This window comes from Drosophila navojoa, chromosome X (genome assembly GCF_054131105.1).
Source record: "Drosophila navojoa isolate 15081-1374.11 chromosome X, UAZ_NAV_1.0, whole genome shotgun sequence".
Classification (NCBI taxonomy): domain Eukaryota; kingdom Metazoa; phylum Arthropoda; class Insecta; order Diptera; family Drosophilidae; genus Drosophila; species Drosophila navojoa.
Genome location: NC_142895.1, coordinates 22,694,775 through 22,714,995, shown reverse-complemented (window position 1 = coordinate 22,714,995; position 20,221 = coordinate 22,694,775). Strand labels below are relative to the sequence as shown.

Genomic DNA, 20,221 nt, shown 5'->3' with positions numbered 1-20,221 from the left:
CACTTTTGATATTAGGTATGGGAATGCGTGTGGGAGTGGGACAAGCAATCTCATTCATTTTGCAATTAGAGTTAAATAAGGAATCGAACAGTGCAGCAAACTTGAGTAGTGTGTGTGCGTGTGAGTGAGACAAACTTTCGTTAAGCTACTCTCACTGGAGCAGAACTTATGGAAGCAATGAACGAATTTGCCCAACTTCAGTTAAACAGAAGAGCTTAAAAAGAAGAAGTGAGACATGAATGCATAAATGCGATAAATGTTTTGCTCACAAATGGAAACTTTAAAACTTCCAATCAGACTTTGTCTATGCTGTTGCTCGATGATGGAAGATTACAGCTATGAGTGAGCGAGTGGGAGAACTAATGCACGCTCTAGTCAAACTCTGCTTTCGCTATTAGTTATGGAAATCGGCACTGCTGAAAAGTTTATGGGAGTGGAACATTTGTTACAGTTGGAGCTGAGGCAAAGAGTGAAGAGTGCAGCAAACTTGAGTTCTGTGTGCGTGTGTGAGTGAGAGTGAGATGAACTTTTGCTCAGTTGCATTCGCTGCAGCAAAAGTTATTGAAGCAAATAAGGAATTCAGCTGGAGTTTTAGCTGGAGTTAAGTAGAAAGACTAAATCAATTGCTTTGACCTTATATACACACACACGTTTATGTGTGTATGTGTGAGCACATTTATGTATGTACAATATGGGTAGCTTAAATTTTTGAAAAAAAAAAAATGGAGACAAAAAGTTTCTAAGCCATTATAATTTATGTGAATGGGCAAACATTTTCATTGCTCATATACACACATACAGACATACTTATATCTGCCCTGACAGGGTGCCGAGCTGAGTCAAGCCAGAGGAAGAGACAAAGAGACGGACAGGACAGAAAGCAGAAAATGGAACAAAAAATTGTCGGCGTTGCTTTCGATCGTCAGCTTTTGATAAGCGGGCAGACTGGCTTTTGCTTGCAGCCAAGTAAATCAGTTTCTCTTTGTGTGTCTGTGTGAGTGTGTCTGTGTGACTGTGTGAGATGTCTGTGTGCTGTTTTCATTATGTATTGTACATTGTAGCCGAGTCACTCGTCTGCCAATTTAGGCCAGCTTGCGGGCAGGTGCTCAGGCCTGGCTGTCGCTGCTCACTTCTTCTTTTTCTCATTTATACCCTAACCGATGGCATGATAAAAACTGTTATGCATAGTGAAACGTTTAGCAGCAGCAACGCATACACGTATATAAATATATGTATGCTATATATAAATATGTGAATCTATAAACATATGTATGTTTATATATTCTTGAATAGCATTTCTGCATTCAAATGGTTCGCACTTGTTTTTGTGGCTTGCGCAAGTGTATAGAGAATTCGATAATAGCTGCACTTTGTGGGAATAACGAAACGATGCTAACTGCGACAGATAGAGAGCGAGAGCGAGAGCGAGAGCGAGAGAGTGAATGAGTGAGGTGAGGTGGCTGGCCACGTTAGCTGGTCGGCACTGTGGTTACACTTTCGTTTTATTTCCTTTTGGCCTGTCTTGATAGTAAACGTTAAATGCGATTACACATTTTACTGCATACTTTGCGGCAACTAGAGCGAAAGGGTGTGTGTGTGTGTGTGTGTGTGTGTGTGTGTGTCTGTGTGTGCAAGGGAGATAGCAGGCTAATAGAAATAGAAAGAAATTAGCATGCAATAACAAAAGGCAAACAGTGAGCCATGACTAATACTCGAAGCATAGACTCAAACCCACAGGTTGGGGGCCCGCTGACCTGGCCAACGTCTTTTGGGGGTTGTTGTTGCTGTAATCGTGTAATAGCGTGCAGACGGATGGCAGCTTGTAGGTGTTAAGTAATGGCACACACATAGACACACACACACACGCACACACTCACGCACACCCGCACACATACATACACATTGGGGCTATTCACTGCATTTGCTCGTCTCGTTTGCGCCTCATTTGCTAATAGAAAACAGCATGAAAAATGTAGAATTGTGAAAAAAGTGGGTTACAGAAACAGTGTGGGGTGTATGCCATGTGGGGCTGGAGGGACGGGCGACTGTTGGCAATGACAACATCAGAAGCTGCTCAAAACCAACTCTAAACTGGCTAAAGCAAAATGACAAAAAAAAAAAAAAAGCTAAGCTTCCATGATGTCATTGAAGTCATAAGCTTTACAGTTTTAAACTTTGTTCTCTTCCCTTAAGGGTAACGAAAACAAGTTCCTCTTCTTTCAACATTGTAGCAATCTTGTATTCTATGTTTACCTTCAGCAGATTTCTCTAGTTTGCTTATAATTATACATAAAAGAATAACTAGTTGACCATTTAAAAACTAATTTTTACAAAGTTGAAATTTTTTACTATTTATCATACGAAAAAAAATTAAATAAAATCATATTTTTTATATAAAATAAAATGAATATTTAAAATATATTTTTATTATTAGTTATTAAATATCCAAAATAATGGACATATATAATAAACACTCTCTCTATTTGCCCATAAAAGTATGCTATATAAATAAGTTGTTTTCCTTACGATGATTGACAATATCGTAAGACTTGAACATGGCGCCATTAAAGATCAGTTTGCATCTTGTTTCGTTTATGTATTCCACATTAGACTCTGCTTTGCTTTGGCTGTGACTTTCATAACATGTGCTGTCCAATTGGAAATTGTAAATGAATTCAAATTGAGCACATGAACGACATTAAAAGAAAATACATTATTTATGCCGCTAACGGAATGGGTGCCTGGCAACAGGGCCAGCGGCGATTCTACTTACATAATGGAAAGCACTCACTAAAAACTAAGGCAACAAACAAATAACAACAGCAAAGAACAACAACAAGGAATAACAACAATACACACGCACACGCACACACACACACACACACGCACGCAGACAAGCGTATATTTGCCAGATATTCATCATAAATCAGGCGGACCTTTAAGCGATAGCTATTTACAGCAACAGTAGTAACAGTAACAGAGACAGCGACAAGAACAACAACAGCATTAAGCACTTACCCAAACAGCTGAGAATTTAACTGCATGCTTTGCGGCACAGCAGCAACGATAGCTGAAGTAACGGCAAGACAAACACCACGAAATTTGTTTGAATTGGCGCGCGTTTGCTAAGTAAAATAACACGCACACACACACACACACGCACACATACACATACACGTCCGCACAAGCGTACTACTACACACTTACACACCCTCGCACGCACCGAAAAAAAAGCGCAAAAAATATAACAATAATCAACTAGATCGCAATTCGCTTTCGCTTTGAGCTGTCTGTTGCCGAATTCGCCGCGAGCTTAATGCGAGCACACTTCAAACCGTTCAGGGCGCCTGCCAAACGCCAACTGAACTTATCACTCACTCAGCTGAACAACAACAGGAGCAGCACCAGTAGCAGCGCAGCAACAGCGCAGCAGCAACAGCAGCGGCAGCAGCGACGCCAAAGCTCCTCGCAAACTATTGTGTCGCTGTGTGTGCGTGTGCGTGTATGTGTGTGCCAGAGCGAGTGAGTGAGTGAGTACTCGTCTGCATACATGTGTACCTGTGTGTGTGCGTATATGTGAGCATTGTTGACTGCACATTTTTCCCGTTGTTGTTGCTCCTCTTCCTGCCTGCTCGCTGCCTTGCACCGAGTGCCGCTTCTTGTTGCTGTTGCTGCGGCTACTGCTGTTATTGTTGCTGTTGCTGCTGCTGCTGCTGCTGCTGCTGATGTTAGTTTTTAACCTCTATGTGAAAGTCAAACTGCTGAGTAAGTTTTCGACTGCATTTTATTGGGGTCGACAGCAGACCGTCTTCCGATTGTAGCGGTAAATGCGAAATTGATTAATTTGACACTGCATTTGTGGTTTGGGCGTGTCTGACCAGCTCTCAGCCAGCCAGGCAGCCAGTCAGCCAGCCAGCCCACTGCATTCCAGTCGCATTAAGCCCAAATATAATTTACACCACACCACACAGCACCAACACAAACGATGCAGCCCCATTTAGCCCACTCTTCCCCCCACACGCTCACTCCCATTGCCATGCATTTACTCTACTGTTCGACTATGCTCCATTTGGTTCGCCTTAATTGTGTTACACATTCGCCTGTCATAATGCCGCATGAGTGAGGCCATGCATTGGTATTGCAAGGCGCTGCATGCACGACTCCTGCATACCCTGTGCGAATGATTAGGCAAACGAAATCAGGGCAAAGTCTAAATAAATTCATGAGGCTCTTTGATCCTTTTATGTTTAATCAAAATGTTTATAATCTTATCCTTACACTAATCCTTTATTTTTACACTGGGTATCTTAAGCCTTGTACTTTAGCATGAGTTGTTTATTGTTTATGTGATTATAATATTAATATTAACTATTCCAATATTACCTTTTATAAATTATAGCTATTACCAGCAATATATACATATGTAGCTTTCGCCTCATACATTTTATATTTATATTCTTATGTCCAATGAGTTGTACCTAGTACCTTTGTGACCTCTATAATTTGCACATTCTTACTATTACTATCGTGAACTTACGTAGTTTGAGCCGTATCTCTTTTAACTTTAACTTGATTCCATGGACATGGTACTCCTTATGTAACACCTGCTTTCTGGTATATTGTATGTAATATTTCTTATTCATTTTACCCTATGTTGTTTATTTAATCCATTTTCAATCCAAAAAAACCGTTGCTTTTATCAGTCATCTCCCTCTCTTCAATATTATCGCAACCAATATGACCCATTGATGGATTGTAGGGTGTATTGCCTGCTGCACTGCTTTTAAGGTCGATCGCCCAAAGCCGCCCGCACAATTCCACAGGCCGTTCAATGGCTGGACGCCCGATTGCCCCCATTTTGGCAAGAAGAGGAAGAAGAAGAAGAAGAGGAAAGCCGATGCAGAGTTGCCAGATAATTCGATTACCATGCAATTGCGAATGCAGGGCACACACACACACATCTCGTTTTGACTAAGAGTACAAACAGGCCGATGCAAGTGGGGGGGGGCGTAGACGTGGGCGTGGGTGTGGCAGTGGCAGTGGCACCACTAATGGCAGCGTGAAACGTTAAACGATGTTAAGCATTCAACTCCCGCCTGGCTGACCGGGATGCAAAAATACATTTCCCTATGTGCCGTACGTGGCACGGGCAAAAAAAAAAAACAAAAAAATTTCACTCCCCGTGAGTGCGACGAGGCATCTGTGGATGCCACGCATCATATTTTAAAGCTGCACTTTAATGTGTCAGCCACACACACACTGGCACACACATATACTCACACACACTCTCGCACACACACACTCACTCACACACATACACACAGACTCGCATACTCGACCGTCGCATTGTGGGCAGCTCTTGGGCTCAGATTGATGCCAGCTGAAGTGCACCATTCCCTCCTAACCCCACTGCCCCACCCCCCCCCCCCCCCACCCCTTCTCTCACACAGGGTGTCGCACAGGGTGGCGAAATTACTCTGCGCATTATGCCCGTAAAGTGCTCTCTGCATGGCAACTGTGCGCTGTCCACTCGATGTAGTACCTGCAATCCTCAGATTCATGCATGTGTGCAAAGGCCATATATGTATATGTATATGAATATGTATGTATGTATGTATATAGTGATACGAACTGACGATTGACTGACTGGCTAGCTGATTGAATTAACGAGTGATTGATTCACTGACTATATAATTGATGGCTAGAGCCAATGGAGTAATTGACACTCAGATTGATAGGCTGCGTGGATAATTGATTGATTGATTGATTGACTGGCTTACTGCGTGACGGACTACTTGTTAGCTTGATATATCAGCGGATGGTCTCATTGATCAGTCCTAACTATATATAAATAACTCTCAAATGGACAAGCCGAGTGCATAATTGATTGATTGATTGATCGATTTGCCTACTGCGTGACTAATTACTTCTTGGCTTTACACATCAACTGATTGAATAGCTTTTTGATTGATTGACTGGCCAACTGATTAGGATACAGCTTGATTGACTGATTAAGTGAATGATTGATTCATGATTTGACTCACTGACGGAATGACTGATCAATCTATTACATAACAGATCGACTGACTGAGTGAATACCTTATTGATTGATTGATTGACCAACTGATTAGGATACAATCTATTACATAACAGATTGACTGACGGAGTGAATAATTGATTGATTGATTGACTGTCCAACTGATAAGGATACAGCTTGACTCACTGATGGACTGACAGATTAAACAATTGCCTAACATATTAACTGACTGAGTGAATACCTTATTGATTGATTGATTGACTGGTCAACTACTTAAGATACTGTTTGGCTGACAGCTTAATATATCAACTGATAAATCTATATGATGAACTAACAGAGTGAATAATTGATGGATGGATGGAATGAGTGAGTAATTAATTAATTGATGGACTGCCAACCTGATTGGGATCCTGTTTAGCTGACTTATTGATAGCTTAATATATCTAGGGATGGACCGACTGACTGACTAAATGATGCAACTATTTATTTGTCTGGCAGATTGACTGACTGAGTGCATAATTAGCTGATTGATTGAGCAAATCATTTGTTTATTCATTGTCGTCTATATATATACATATGCACATATATGAACTGATGGACTTGATGACTGAGCAATCGATTGACTGATTGATAAAAGTAACAGATTGACTGATTATTGACTCAATGAATGGAATGTCGGACTGATTGACCAACTGATCTATGGGATTGACAGCGTTAACTGCTTGAATAATTCATTGCCTGGTTGGCTACATTATTGGCTGATAGTAATTGATTGGCTGATTGATGAATGGACTGACTGACAACTAACTGATAAATAGAAGATATAAAGAGCTAAACTCAGCACAGTGATTCTTCCAAGCGAGCAAATTATAATCGGCAATATTATCATTCATAACACTCGTTCGCCCAGTGAATGGAGTATATTGCTAACAATGTATGGAGCCTAGAGAGTTGAAATCGATGGAATAGCCAAATACATATGAATATATACTAAGTCATCAAGTCCATCAAGTCATCAAGTTGCATCCTGGGGGCGTGGTAGCTTGGGTCAATTAGTCTATTTAAGGTTACTCCATAGATCAGTCTAAAATTACATAACATATGCCTATATCAAGCCGCAGAACCCTGCTGCCACTGCTTAACCCTTAGTCAGATTTAATTTAACATTAATTTTAGCCTGTTAATACTTCAATAAATTTGCCTATATTTTTCCTCTTGGGGGCGAAGCAACTAATTTTATATATGAGTTATAAAGCTAGTTCCAATTCCAAAATCTATATTTCTACTTTTATTTTTATTATATTATATATTTCTATTTTCAATCAAGTTGTATAGGAACAGCAATCTCCTGAGCTACAAGAGCTAGAGCCTTAGAGAAGCTTTGCCTCTTAAATTATATGCCAAATATAGCTTGGCTTTAATTCAATAAATCCATCCACTCCTTTTTTCCAGCATATACATATAACAATAATAATACCAGAATAATAATAATAAAGTAAAACAGAAGCTATTCACAACAAATAACTGTCCATAGTAAAGCCCGAGCTGCATAATATTTATGCAAATGCGATTATTTTTATATATATCAAAATATCCTCTATGACGAGAGCTATGTAGGGTGTAGGGTATCTGGTGTAGGGCATCTCTTAGTCGAGCACTCCCCCCTCTTAACAGTATTTCCATAGTATACAGTATACAGTATTTCATGAGCGCGCATCATACAGTCGTGTCGACCGCTCTACCCTATGGCCAACTGGAAACTCTGTAGCACTTTCATTAGCTTGCGAAAAATTAAAGGTGTAAGTAATTCCCACCTGCATTCGCATTCGCATTCCCGTTAATGAAGTACAGATTAAAATCCCTTTGCAGCGCAAACTCTAAGCTATTTGCCGTGAACCGTGCCTTTTTGACTCTAATGGGAATACAAGTGGATGATTTGGATGCGATTACGGAATCTGATTTAGAGCAATGCATGAATATTGCTTCACAAGCAAAGGCAGCTGCTAATTAAAGTGAATTTCAGCAATTTAATTGGAGTTTTTGAAATAATTATTTATATTTATAATTATGTAAAATATACACTAATATATTTTGTTTTTAAACATAATTAAATATTTAACATTTTAAATTAAATACCGATTGATGGATTAGCATTTGATTTCATTAGCTGCGGCTTCCAGATTGGTCCTCTGTTATGCATCAGTTCCCAGGAACATCCACCACTTTCAGCTATACCATCTGTAAAATCATTCCGAAATTCCAGAACAAAGCACTAAGGACAAGCTCTCATGTTCCTTTGATACACTCAAACACAGAAAGAGGAGTCTGTTGGGTCTAGGAGTCTATTGGGTCCATGAGTCGTTTGGGTCGAGAAGTCTCTTGGCTCCACTAAAGGATCTCTAGACTAACCAAAGCCCGTAAGGATCGCATAGGCGAAAAAGCTTAGCCAGCAACTTAACGCATCTTACAAAGATTCCACCCTATCCCCTTTACCTACCTTTAGTTATTTAACATTAATGTAAATGTGTTTTATAATATATTATCTCTCGTATAATGCCTCTCTTTTTCTAAAAGGACTATATAGGATTTCTGCCCTATATCTCTTACTATATTGAAATGTTGAGCATTCATTCATAATCACATAAGCCCTTCATGGGCGTGGCAAGCCGAGCTGAAAATTCGAAACAGATATGCTAGTGGAAAGCCCCGACCTCATATTATAATATAGATAACATTTCAGAAAATATACATTTTCCACATTTTTAGAACAAAAACATCAAATTTTACCACTGTATTGTTGTTGTGCTGGCAGGGCCAGCTGATGAGTGTATAGAGTCATCGGAAAGAGCGAGATGGGGAGAGGGGTTCAGTGCCAGCTGATCAAAGCAGCCGTCCCTGCACACCTCTACCCGTCTCTCTCTTTCCTATGCTGCTGTTTCAACACGCAACAGACAAGAATTAGGAATTTGAATTCCATTTTTAATGACACTGTCTTCAATAGAAATCAAGTAAAATCCAGATGCAGTGCATCCAACGTTGCTTAAGAACAATAAGTGAATTAAATTATAATAAAATAAAATAAATATTCAATTTTATATATATATAGTAGTGTTTACGCCCTTAATAACGTTCTTAACTGAGAGATTTACTAGGAATCTGTTGACCTGAGAAAGGAATTCGAATTGAATATTCAGTGGAATAAATTAGCAAATGCATCTTTTCAATCATTCATCTTTATAATTATAACAAGATTTACTGCTAGCCGTTCCACATTGCGAACGACAGCTGTAGTAGGAGCCAGTGCTGCCCAGCGACGCTCTTCTCCCCTGCGCAGTGAGTGCTAGAAATGCTCCGTGGTTTAACAATGTCTATATTTAAAATTAAACGGCATTCGCACAAAAAAAAATAGATTGATTTAATTTACTGATTGCGTACAATCGATTGGGTCGCGGAACGGCTTTAGTCCCAGGCATAGACTTTGCCGGGCGTGGGCAGCTGGGCGCGCGCCTTGGGTGCACCTTCGGCGGCGGCATCGATCAGTTTCTGCTGCTGCACCAGGTCGATGGGCGGCTGCACCTCGCGACGAGCATCGCGGGTGCAATAGTAGTTGGCCGAGTACAGGTGCGAGGGTCCGTCCGGTAGCTCCGGCTGGGGCTGTGTGCGATCGGCCAAGCCATCCTCGAAGCGCAGCGCAACAGTATGTTCACGCTAAAAAATAGAATCAAACGAAAATCGCATTCACTTACATAACCCGCTCGCAGATTTGCCAATTGCAGCGCGATTGCGACATACTTACGCCCAGCAGAAAGGCGCGTACGCGTTGCAGGAACGGTGCTATATCACGACGGGCGGCAGCCATGTCAACCGTATAGTTTTTAAATAACTTAAATGTAGCCTACGCTTTGTCAACAAACGCAATGCGATCAAAATAATAAATAGCGAAATTGATTTAGTGATGGCAAAACACTGACTGTAAAGCTATCGATTACTAGGATTGAGCTAACATCGGCAGCAGATAATTGTTATGGTTAAATAAAATTCTAATTAGTCGTAAATTCTTATGAGAACTCCAGCGAGCATAAATAAATAGTTTAACAGAAGCAGTTGGAACTCGCCGATAACGCAATGCCGGCATGATTTCGAACAGTTGTGCAACATCGATAGCATTACACGATGTTCAGCTTCTTGGGATGAGCAAATGACAGCTGAGCTCCATCGATAGGTGACAATCGAACGATGGCTCCAAGCAGCTCATCCCTATTACGTCGGCGTGCACATGGCATTTGTTTTTGTATTTCGAGCGCGTTGACGGTTTAACGAGAAAAGGAATAGATTAGCAATGGGAGGCCAGGGCAAAATGATAAATCGGAAACGAAAATTCGAGGGACGCAAGGAAGACGATCCCGAGTTCGATTTGGATAGAAACAACTTTAAGCTGCTGCACGTGAATACGAAAGAAAAGCGCCTGATAATCGTACTAGAAGGCGCGCAACTGGAAACGGTGAAGGTTAGTAAATCAAATCCTGCGATATCTATAAGCTATCATTATTAACATTTGGCATTATTGCGTGCACGTGCTGCAGGTGAACCGGACATTCGAGCTGCTCAACTGTGATGATCATGCGGGCATTTTGCGCAAAAATCATAGAGAACCGGGCACCTGCCGGCCGGACATCACCCACCAGTGCCTGTTGATGCTGTTCGATTCGCCGCTGAATCGTGCCGGCTTGCTGCAGGTGTTTGTGCGCACCGCACAGAATGTGATCATCGAAATCAATCCACAGACACGGATACCGCGCACATTCAAACGCTTCGCCGGCCTCATGGTGCAGCTGCTGCACAAATTTCAAGTACGCGCCAACGAGACGTCGCGCCGCCTGATGAGCGTCATCAAGAATCCGATCACAGATCACTTGCCCGTCGGCTGCAAGAAGTATGCGATGTCCTACTCCGGCCGACTGGTGACCAATTGCCGTGAACTGGTGCCGAAGGGCGAGGAGGGCAGCGCAGCGTACGAAGAGCCCGTTGTCATCGTCATTGGCGCCTTCGCTCACGGCACTCTCAACACCGACTACACCGAGGAGCTCATCTCCATCAGCCGATATCCGCTGTCGGCGGCCATTGCCTGCTCGAAGCTCTGCAGCGCCTTTGAAGAGGTATGGGGCGTGGTCTAGTCCCTAGCCTAGCCGCTCTTTAGTTTAAACCTATTTAGTTGTTTAGCTTATATTATGAATATATGTATATCCTATGATCCATTTCAATCATGCGTATGTGTACATATTTTAAATATATATTATAATATATATAAATATTTTTTAAAAATTTATTAAGAGGTTAAAGATATTGTAAAGATATTGTAGAGTAAAGCATTGACTACAGAGGCCTTATATACATATATAAATATAAATATATGGATATTCCTAGTAAACTCACAGCGACATATGAGACGTAAATCTGTTAGATTTCAAAATCTAATTATTAGCGCTTAGATTTGACTTAAAAGTTTCAACAAATGAAAAAAAAGAAGGCAGCAACAGTTCATGCTACAGTCGAAGCTCGCTATAGCGAACATTTCCACTTTATTTACACATTTTTCACAAAATTTATGCCAAATATCCATAAAAATATAATCAGGTTTCACTACTACAGTCAAATTGCGTGAGTTTATACAAATTTCACTCAGATATGTGAAAAATGGAAAATGTTCATAAAAATTCTGCAAAATCAAGGCAACAAATGGATGAAAATGAGTTCGTTAGTCAAGGGTGTTCACTGTATGCGATCTTATATATATATTTAATACATATGTATATGTAAATATACATACATATATATATCATTTTATTTAATATAATTCTCAATTACAAAACTTTGTTTTTAATAAAAAAAAATATATATATTAATGATTGTAAAAAATATTAGGGTTAAACAATTTGATAATAGAAAAGTTGACTTTAGGCTTAACTAAATATTTGTAAATTTTCTTGTATATGTACTATATTTGAATTAAGTGAAATAGAGAAAACAATTCATTGGAGAATGTGACATCATGTGGTGCAATTTTGTTTGTTTTATACATATACACACATATCAATTTATATGTTGCCATTACTTGTTGCTGTTAAAATGATTTTGTTTGTTTTTTTTATAGAAATCGTACAATTAGAATAGTTTAGTTGTTTTGCTTCTTGATTTAGTGATTTGCTTGTTTATGCGAAATTCGAACTATTTTTGTTACTTGAATGCGATTGCCATAAACCCGCTGTCATGTGGAGCGCCTAGACTATTTCGAGAGTGGCTTCTTGGCCAGATCGGCGACAGCTTTCTTCTCAGCTTCCCGCTTGGCGGCCGCCTCCTCTCGCTGCTGACGGATGAGCGCCAGCCGTGCGAGATCCGCCTTCGCCTCGGTGGTCTTGCCGGCAGCATGGAGCTTCTCGTAGCGCTGGCGCGCCTTTTGCTTTTCAATCTGTTCACGTTCGCGACGCGACAGCTCTGGCTTGTGTGATGAGGATGAGCCACTGCCCGTTGCACTGCTGGGTCCATCGTCGATCTTGATCTGCGAGAGCTTTTGGGTGGCCTTTTTGGTCACACGGTTCGGGTTCTCGATTTCGATAAGCGCAGCCACGCCCTTCTTGGCATCCCGTGCTTCTGTCTCCGAATCATCATCACTGTCATCGTCATCGGACTCCTCGTCGGAGGAGCTGCGCTGCTGTCGCTGTTGCTGCGGCTTTTGTCGCTGGGCGGTCCTCGCCGGTTTGCGTGCTGCACCTGATGCAGCCGTTTGTTTGGATGAGCTGGCGCCGGCGGCTCCTCCCGTCTGCTCCCCCTCATCTTCGCTGCCAGTCGATTGTTCGCTCTCATCCTCGGACTCCTGCTGCAGTTCCTCGGGCGATGTGAAGTGGCGGGTCCGGCCTTTGTGGTTAACGTATTTTCCTCGTGGCATGACGACCTGCGGCTGGCTCTGTAAATTACATATGTAGTGGTATTTGCGTTAGTGTGAATAGCAAATATGTGTGCGTGTCTGTGGGCGCGTGTGTGTGTTCACGCACGCGTGTGTGTACTGCCGCTAGGCCACCTCGAAACAGAAATGGCGTCGTGCCTTAATATGCTGCTTACCAAAGTAATTGTTTGTTTCTTTGAATTTAAGAATTTTTGAATTTTTCGACAAACTTTTCGTTGTTAAATTATGTTGCCTACCTTTTTCTATTAACTATTGCTTTTATTTATCGTCTGTATTCAATGTGTACTTATCGCTTATCGATTTGCGACGCTAACAGCTGGTTGGTGATGGACAATCAAAATGTCTGTTACGTTGCTTGGCATCGATTAATTATAATATATTATCGGATGTATATCGATGAATTGAGTATGCCTTACGGAACCGATAGTAGTCGCGTCGCTACGTGCTGAAATGAACACGAGAAAATGTGCTAGTCAATGCTAAAATGTAGATAATATATGTAAATGCTAAAAAAAATGGTACAAGCGGCGGAATTAAACCAAACCGAATGGATATTGAGCTGATAATTGTTTTAAGCATTTGGGGCACGTTGGTGCTTAGACTGCGAAAAGGCGCTTATCAACATACATAACCGATGCTATACAAATATTGTGAGACAGCCATTTTGTTTCCTCATTACTTTTGTTCCTCGTGCATTTTTTCATGCGCGCTGCTCGTTGCTTTTGTACACACACACATGTCTATACATATATTGGTATATATATATATGTATATATCTCGAAAATTCACCACCAACACTGACAGCAGCATTTGCTATTGCCACCACCAACGAACGCAAAGCGAACACAGACGTTTTCGATAAGTCTCTCATGCAGTGTCCGCTCTCGCGCTCTCTGTAGCTAATGCAGCGCTACTATGTCGGTTGCACTTGCACGCACGCCCATCGGTATTAAATGTGAGCAGTACCACTATAGAGCAGTTGGTGTACGCGTGCGCTCGCCTTTCGCTGTATATATATGTGTGTGTGTATTCGCGGTTTGAGTAATTTCGAAAAATTTTTGTATATTTGATGGCGACTGCGACGGTTGCTTTACTCACAAGAAACGCGCGTATGTCGAAAATTGTAGCGCGTACGTATATCGGTGTGTAAAAATTGCTTTTAAATTGTGGTAAAAAGTAGCTAAAATTATATAAATTGTTCATCATGTGCTAATTAAATACAACGCGCTGTGATTTCAAATAATATTTTTTTAAATACAATGATTTTTACGTAAATAAATTAATTTGAAAATGTGAGACTTCAATGGACGTGACAATTTTTTCGTGTTACTTTTTTTCTTTTTTTTTTGGTGGTGGCAACGAACAGCGCAACCAGCCAACACTAGAAGAAGAAGAAGCTATCTGTCGCTGAGTGTATGTGGTATTGTGTGTGTGAATATATATATGTGTATTTATATATGCATATATAAATATATATATGTGTGTATATAAATATGTGTATATGTAACGTAGCGTGTGTCTGTATTTAAGTGTCTGTACGTGCGTTTAGCAGTACTAGGTAGTGAATATTAACAAAATAAAATTAAGAAAATACACAAAGCAGCAAAACCATACGAATAATGAGAACAAAATGGCAAACATCCAAGAAATATTTTTATCAAGCTACAAATATATATTAAATAAAAAACAAATGCATAAAAAAATAAAAAATATATATATTATTATATTAATATATTACGTGTATGAACGCAATGTAGTCTCCTAACGTATATGTGTGTGTGTGTATCGCGCTGTTTTGCCGCCGCCGCAGCCGCTATTTTACAAAACGTCACGTAAGAACGTACGTTGTTTCTCGTAGCTACTTACGTTTTCGAAACCGCCGCCGTCGTATTCGCCCCGTCATCAATACTCTACGTAGCCGATACGTCATGTGCGCATTTTTTTTTTTGTTGATGCTCTCGCGCATCAACAATGTGTGGTGCCCTCTGATATAAATATATATCAAATATATTTGCAATATATATATCAAGTATATTTGTATAATATCTATCTTCTTTTTTTTTTATATATGCAGTTACACACTTAACAATTGTGTAGAAATTTAGAATTTGCGTGTTGTATTATTGTTACAAAAATCTATATATTTATACAACAAAAATAATAATAAAGTCACAGCTACAACAAATCAAAGCAAATTAATAAGCTACACAGCAACAATAAGGATCGAGCGACAACAAACGCAAAATACAAAATTTGGAATATCTCCGCATAACAACAAAAATCACAATTCATTGGAATTGTTTTGGATATTAGCTACAACACAAACAACAAAAACAAAACAAGAAATTAAATGTAAGTAAAGCAAATCGAACTTGCGATCGAACAATAATTGAACTTTTGATCAGGCGTTGCACGTGGCTCGTGTCCCCCTGTCCCCAAACACCCACGCAATGAAATGTGATTGCGAATTTATCGACGTCTCGATTACAATTAACTAATAACTGTTGCTGTCTGCATTGTACATGTGTGTGTGTGTGTGTGTGTGTGTGTGTGTGTAAATATTCCTATGTTTCTATACTACATTGACAACTATTTGCAATAGATGTCATTTTCAGAACTCTAAGCCAAGCAACCCTTCATCTAATATGTAGCTTAAAAAGCCAGCTGCATTTTCTTTTTCTACCCTTATGTATATTTTCATTGAAGGAATCAATTGAAATTATATATAGAGAGAGATATATTGATATTTGGACAAATACTATTGAACTTAATGATTTTGCTTAAGATGAAACTCAAATTTTGATCAAACTTTGTCGTTAAAGTATTTCTTGAAAAGAAAAAGAAAAAAACAAAACAAAAATAAAAATAAACAAAATGTAGCCGGCATGATGCATTTACTGTTCATTTGTCATTTCACCTCAGCATCTGATTTGTATCACTGTGCGTGTGCGTCTGTATCTGTGTGCTTGTATGACAATTGCATTTTGGCGCGAAAAATTTAAATCGTCTCAGATTCATTCCGTTTGCTATTATTTATGCACCAAATGGGGCTTTCTTTTAGTCCTGTACAATGCATCTAGGAGTTGGCAGGACAGAAGCGGTTATATGTGGTGGGGGAGGGGGCTGGGAAACACGCAATTTCATTGATGGTTTTGCAGTCAGCTTCGGCGGTGGCTGCAGTTGGTTAGGTTGAGGCAGCGGCAGCGGCAGCGGCTGCTGCTGCTGCATATAAACCGGCTTTAAATTCGTGCCACTATTAGCACGATTTATTAACCTAGAGGCAGGCAGTCAACATTCCACGCTCTTCGGCGCGACATTTGATTCGACATTTATACGTTCGTTCGTCGTGACGTAGTCGCTTCGTATCGTTACGGTAGTCGGCAGGGCACATACTTGCAGATACAGCAAATTATAGCGACGGAAGGAGCAGAAGCAACAGCAACAACAACAATGGTTACTGCTCTTTGCCGCCTGCTTTTTCACTTTCGAGCTCGGGCATCAATAGTAGACGATGAGGAGAGAATCGCGCTCACTCACATACACATGCAGAATGACCTATACAAACGTACAACCCACTTTCTCTCTCGCTCTCTCTCTCTCTCTCTTGGTCATTGCTGGGTTTGTGTCTCGTGCCGCTACCGCCGCCATATTTGCATTTCGAATATATATTACGTAGTGAACTGTTGTCTCGCTCTAACTCGTGCATTTGGCCCCAAGTGCTCAGTCACGACACCATGTTATATATGTATGCATGGGTGTTTGGATCACTTGTATTTTATTTATTTAAATAACATTTTTTGCGCGTAGTTCAAGTGCAAAAGTAAAACAAAATAATAATACTACAGTAAAATAATATTAAAAACAAAAAATCTATTCGTATTGCTTGAGTTTAAATGTATGTACTATACCAAGCTATACTTAGACCGAATTTTGCGAATAAGTGACGAAAATCGTTTGTTGTTGACCTTTGTTGATAAACATATTTTGCAAAGTTATTTTTCTATGTCTGCCAATTAGATTAAAAGCCTAACGTAAAATTAAATTATCCGCTGGACCTTATAAATTGTCGAAATAATATATCTCTGCTGGCCACTCGCCTCTTGGGGCGCCAATAGTGATAAAATGCATGCCATTGCTGTTCCAGTACGACTGCTTCTCTTCTTCTGCTAGCCCGACGTCATCGTGTTTGCCTTGAAAACATATCCACACACAGCCATACACAAGAATATACATTTATATATATAAATATATATATGTGTGAATAAAATGTACATATATCGTGTGTTGTATGGCGCGGTCCGTTACATACACAAATGCAAACACGAAGTATAACGAACGTGCGCTCGTGTGCTGATACGAAGCACCACGAAGTATACACCAATAGCTACGTTCGCACTACGTTGCTGCTGGTGTTGTTGCGCTCTACGTAAAATTTTGTTGAAAAACTCAAAGTCGTCTACTGTACTACATAATTACAACAGCACAGCGGACATCAGCACGTTTGCTGTCCGTGAACGCTTGTATGGATGTTTGTGTGTGTGAGTGTGTTTGTTCATGTGTGTGTTGTCAGTTAATGTTTTGTTTTGTTGCGAGAATGAGCAAGAGAGCGAAAAGCGAATGACAGAGAGAGGGAGTAGAAGCTCACCCGTCTGCTACTGCAATTGGCGTTGGCGTTGCCGTGTGTTTTTTCCCGTTTTTTGTTTTCGAAATAAATACAAATAATTGCGCGTTATAAAAATATTCAATCCGCGCTCGGTGCAATCGGAATGAGGCTACGTCATTTGTTGATTTATTGTTGTTGCTTTCGAACTTCAACTGATTTGAATTTCGCGTCATTGCATTTCGTAAATACATATATACATACATATACATATGAATATATTTTAGCGGTCGGCAACAAACCGTAACCACAAATTTGCAGTCAGCAGTCAAGAGTACGAAATACACATATTGAGAGTCGTGCCCACAGTGGTTTAAATTGAATATTTTACGTATTTAATTTATGTGTGTGCTATAAACATACGTATATGTATCTGTTTATGCCTGTATGTATGCAAAAAAAAAATGAGTTTTGAAGTGAAATAAGTGAAAACTGAGGTACATATCTGCCGGCCGGCATAAAAAAGATTAAATATTGTGTTGTAAACAGTTATACAGATTTATGTAAATATAACATATCAGTATATAAACCCGTTGCAATTAATGTGGGCGGGCTGCGTTGTTTACACTTTGGATTGGACTTTTGTGTGAGCGCGAAACCACTGTGCGAGTGAACAGCGCGTGGTGTGAAACAGATGTATATATATTTCTATATGTGTGTGAATGTGTGCATGCTGTTTGTGGCTGCCGTCGGAGCTATACAGTGAGTGAGCCCATTGGATTTTTTTTTCCGTTCACCAATATCGTCTGAATTAATGGCGAGGGTGTTAAGAGCCAAAATGTATGCATTTTTATTTTCATGTGCATATATATATATATCCATGTATTTGTGTGTGAAATGTTTGTAATGTGCAACAACGACAAACAAAGGGACTTTATTATGCATGAATCATGTTGCCTGCCAGTTACTGCTGGAACTGAACATAACCAAGTTAAGTTGGCAGCGGTGTGGTGAATTTCTCCTGTCAAGTCTCGTGTGTATGAGTTCTATGTATTTGCTTACTTTTTCTTGTTTCGTAAGTTTTATAGTGGTCGATTCACAGATCCCTAAAATTTTTAAAAGTTGTATTCTTATAGTGAAAATAATACCTAGCTGTAGATGATGTTTTAAAATGTATCTGAAACTATTGGTATTTCATTGTGCTGCTGCTGCTGCTTAGCACCATTTTAAAGTGAGACCTGTGTGCAAACGGGACAGCTCTATATGAACATATTCTGTCCCATGTGTATGTGTGATGCTCTTTCTCATTTCCTCCGGTGTGCTCGCTCTCAGGCATTTTCGAATTTCGAAAGTTGTCTCGCCGCTCTTTTCGACTAGTGCTGTTTGCGCTGTTGCCGTGAGTGCCAAAACGGCGGCAAAGTAACTAACACACACACATAGATAAAAAAAAAATAGAAAAAACAAAAAGAAACATAAAGGCCAAGCCAAAGCGTAATAGAAAAAATCGAAAGAAGAAGCAACAGCAGCAGAAGCGGCAGCAGCTGCAACCAACGTGTGTATGTGTTTCAGAAGAAAAATTATCAAAGAGTAAAAAAAAGAAAAATGAGAATTCAAAACATTTTGTTGTCTCTGCATTTATTTTATTTTGACTTTGCATTACGAGTGTTTGTTGCATTTCGCATTTGCCGAACGCGGGAGAATCATCATCGCGTGTCGCTTGCACTACAATGTTTATGAGAAGAAATGAGTTGATGTGCATGTGGATTCGTATTTGTATTTTGTTTATTTGAACTGCATTATCGTGTAACATTTTATTGTTTATGTAACGAAAATTGACATTTAGTTTTGGCGCCCTAAATAATCAAGTGTGTGTGGTTTTTTTATTTCATTTATTTATTTGTCAAATTTGTTCGACAAGCAATCCCCAAGTGAATAAGCAACCTAGTCATTTGTGTTCAGCCGGCCGGTAAATCAACAACAAAATAATAATAATAAAAAAAATAAAATGAAGAAAAAATAAAATCAAATAAGCAAATAAATTACAAAACACATAAAATAATAATAAAAAAATAAATAAATAAAATACAAAATTTTATAATTTTGGTGTAACCGTGGCTTATACCTATTCCGCGCGAATACACCGATATTTATATTGATTATCAAGTTGTTTTGTTGAAAGTGAATTTTAAATAATTTTCGCGCGAACATTTGTAAAAAACAATTTCTAATAAAGCTGTTATGTTCTTCTACTTGCAGTCTCGCTGTTTGACAGAGCGACAAACCGACCAATAATAAAACCAACTGAACGTTATACAAAACAAATCAATATACACCAACACTGAATCTGTAACTAAGATAAATTGGCAAATTCAAAATGCCAACTGAACTGAATTCGCAGCAACAGCAAGAGCAACAATAAACTGACACCTGGAGAAGCCGCGACACCGGCAAGGGGTGGTAAATATATAGAAATAGAAATGAACATTGTTAATAGTCTGGCATTAATCGAATTTAACTTTTCTAGTTGAAGACAATTTGCTGAGCATGCAACGGAAACAAAAGCCAAGAGCAGCCGTCGAAGAAGCAGAAGCCGCAGCAGCAGCAGCAGCAGCATCAGCATCAG

General features: G+C 39.7%; 4 protein-coding genes across 7 annotated transcripts in view; 1 reads left to right on the top strand and 3 right to left on the bottom strand.

The window, feature by feature from the left end:
* Positions 1-3,361, bottom strand: part of LOC108657732 (uncharacterized) — a 37,350-nt gene extending 33,989 nt beyond the window's left edge. For all 4 annotated transcript variants that reach the window (XM_089263281.1, XM_089263282.1, XM_089263283.1 and 1 more), the window contains exon 1: positions 3,019-3,361. The gene's annotated coding sequence lies outside the window, so the exon portion shown is untranslated. The remainder of the gene's footprint in view (positions 1-3,018) is intronic.
* A 6,026-nt stretch (positions 3,362-9,387) lies between these two features.
* ND-B14.5A (NADH dehydrogenase (ubiquinone) B14.5 A subunit) lies at positions 9,388-10,019 on the bottom strand. Its single transcript, XM_018110175.3, has 2 exons — positions 9,834-10,019; positions 9,388-9,745 (listed from the first exon to the last, which is right to left on the bottom strand). Exons 1-2 carry the CDS (start codon positions 9,894-9,896, stop codon positions 9,497-9,499), a joined length of 312 nt encoding a protein of 103 aa, XP_017965664.1. The 5' UTR covers positions 9,897-10,019; the 3' UTR covers positions 9,388-9,496.
* A 247-nt stretch (positions 10,020-10,266) lies between these two features.
* LOC108657596 (ribosomal RNA small subunit methyltransferase NEP1) lies at positions 10,267-20,001 on the top strand. Its single transcript, XM_018110255.3, has 4 exons — positions 10,267-10,544; positions 10,621-13,648; positions 15,073-15,350; positions 19,855-20,001. Exons 1-2 carry the CDS (start codon positions 10,377-10,379, stop codon positions 11,209-11,211), a joined length of 759 nt encoding a protein of 252 aa, XP_017965744.1. The 5' UTR covers positions 10,267-10,376; the 3' UTR covers positions 11,212-13,648; positions 15,073-15,350; positions 19,855-20,001.
* On the bottom strand, positions 11,575-12,980 carry LOC108656335 (uncharacterized). Its single transcript, XM_089264159.1, has one exon. The coding sequence runs from the start codon at positions 12,978-12,980 to the stop codon at positions 12,321-12,323; it is 660 nt and encodes a 219-aa protein (XP_089120285.1). The 3' UTR covers positions 11,575-12,320.
* Positions 20,002-20,221: the final 220 nt, after the last annotated feature.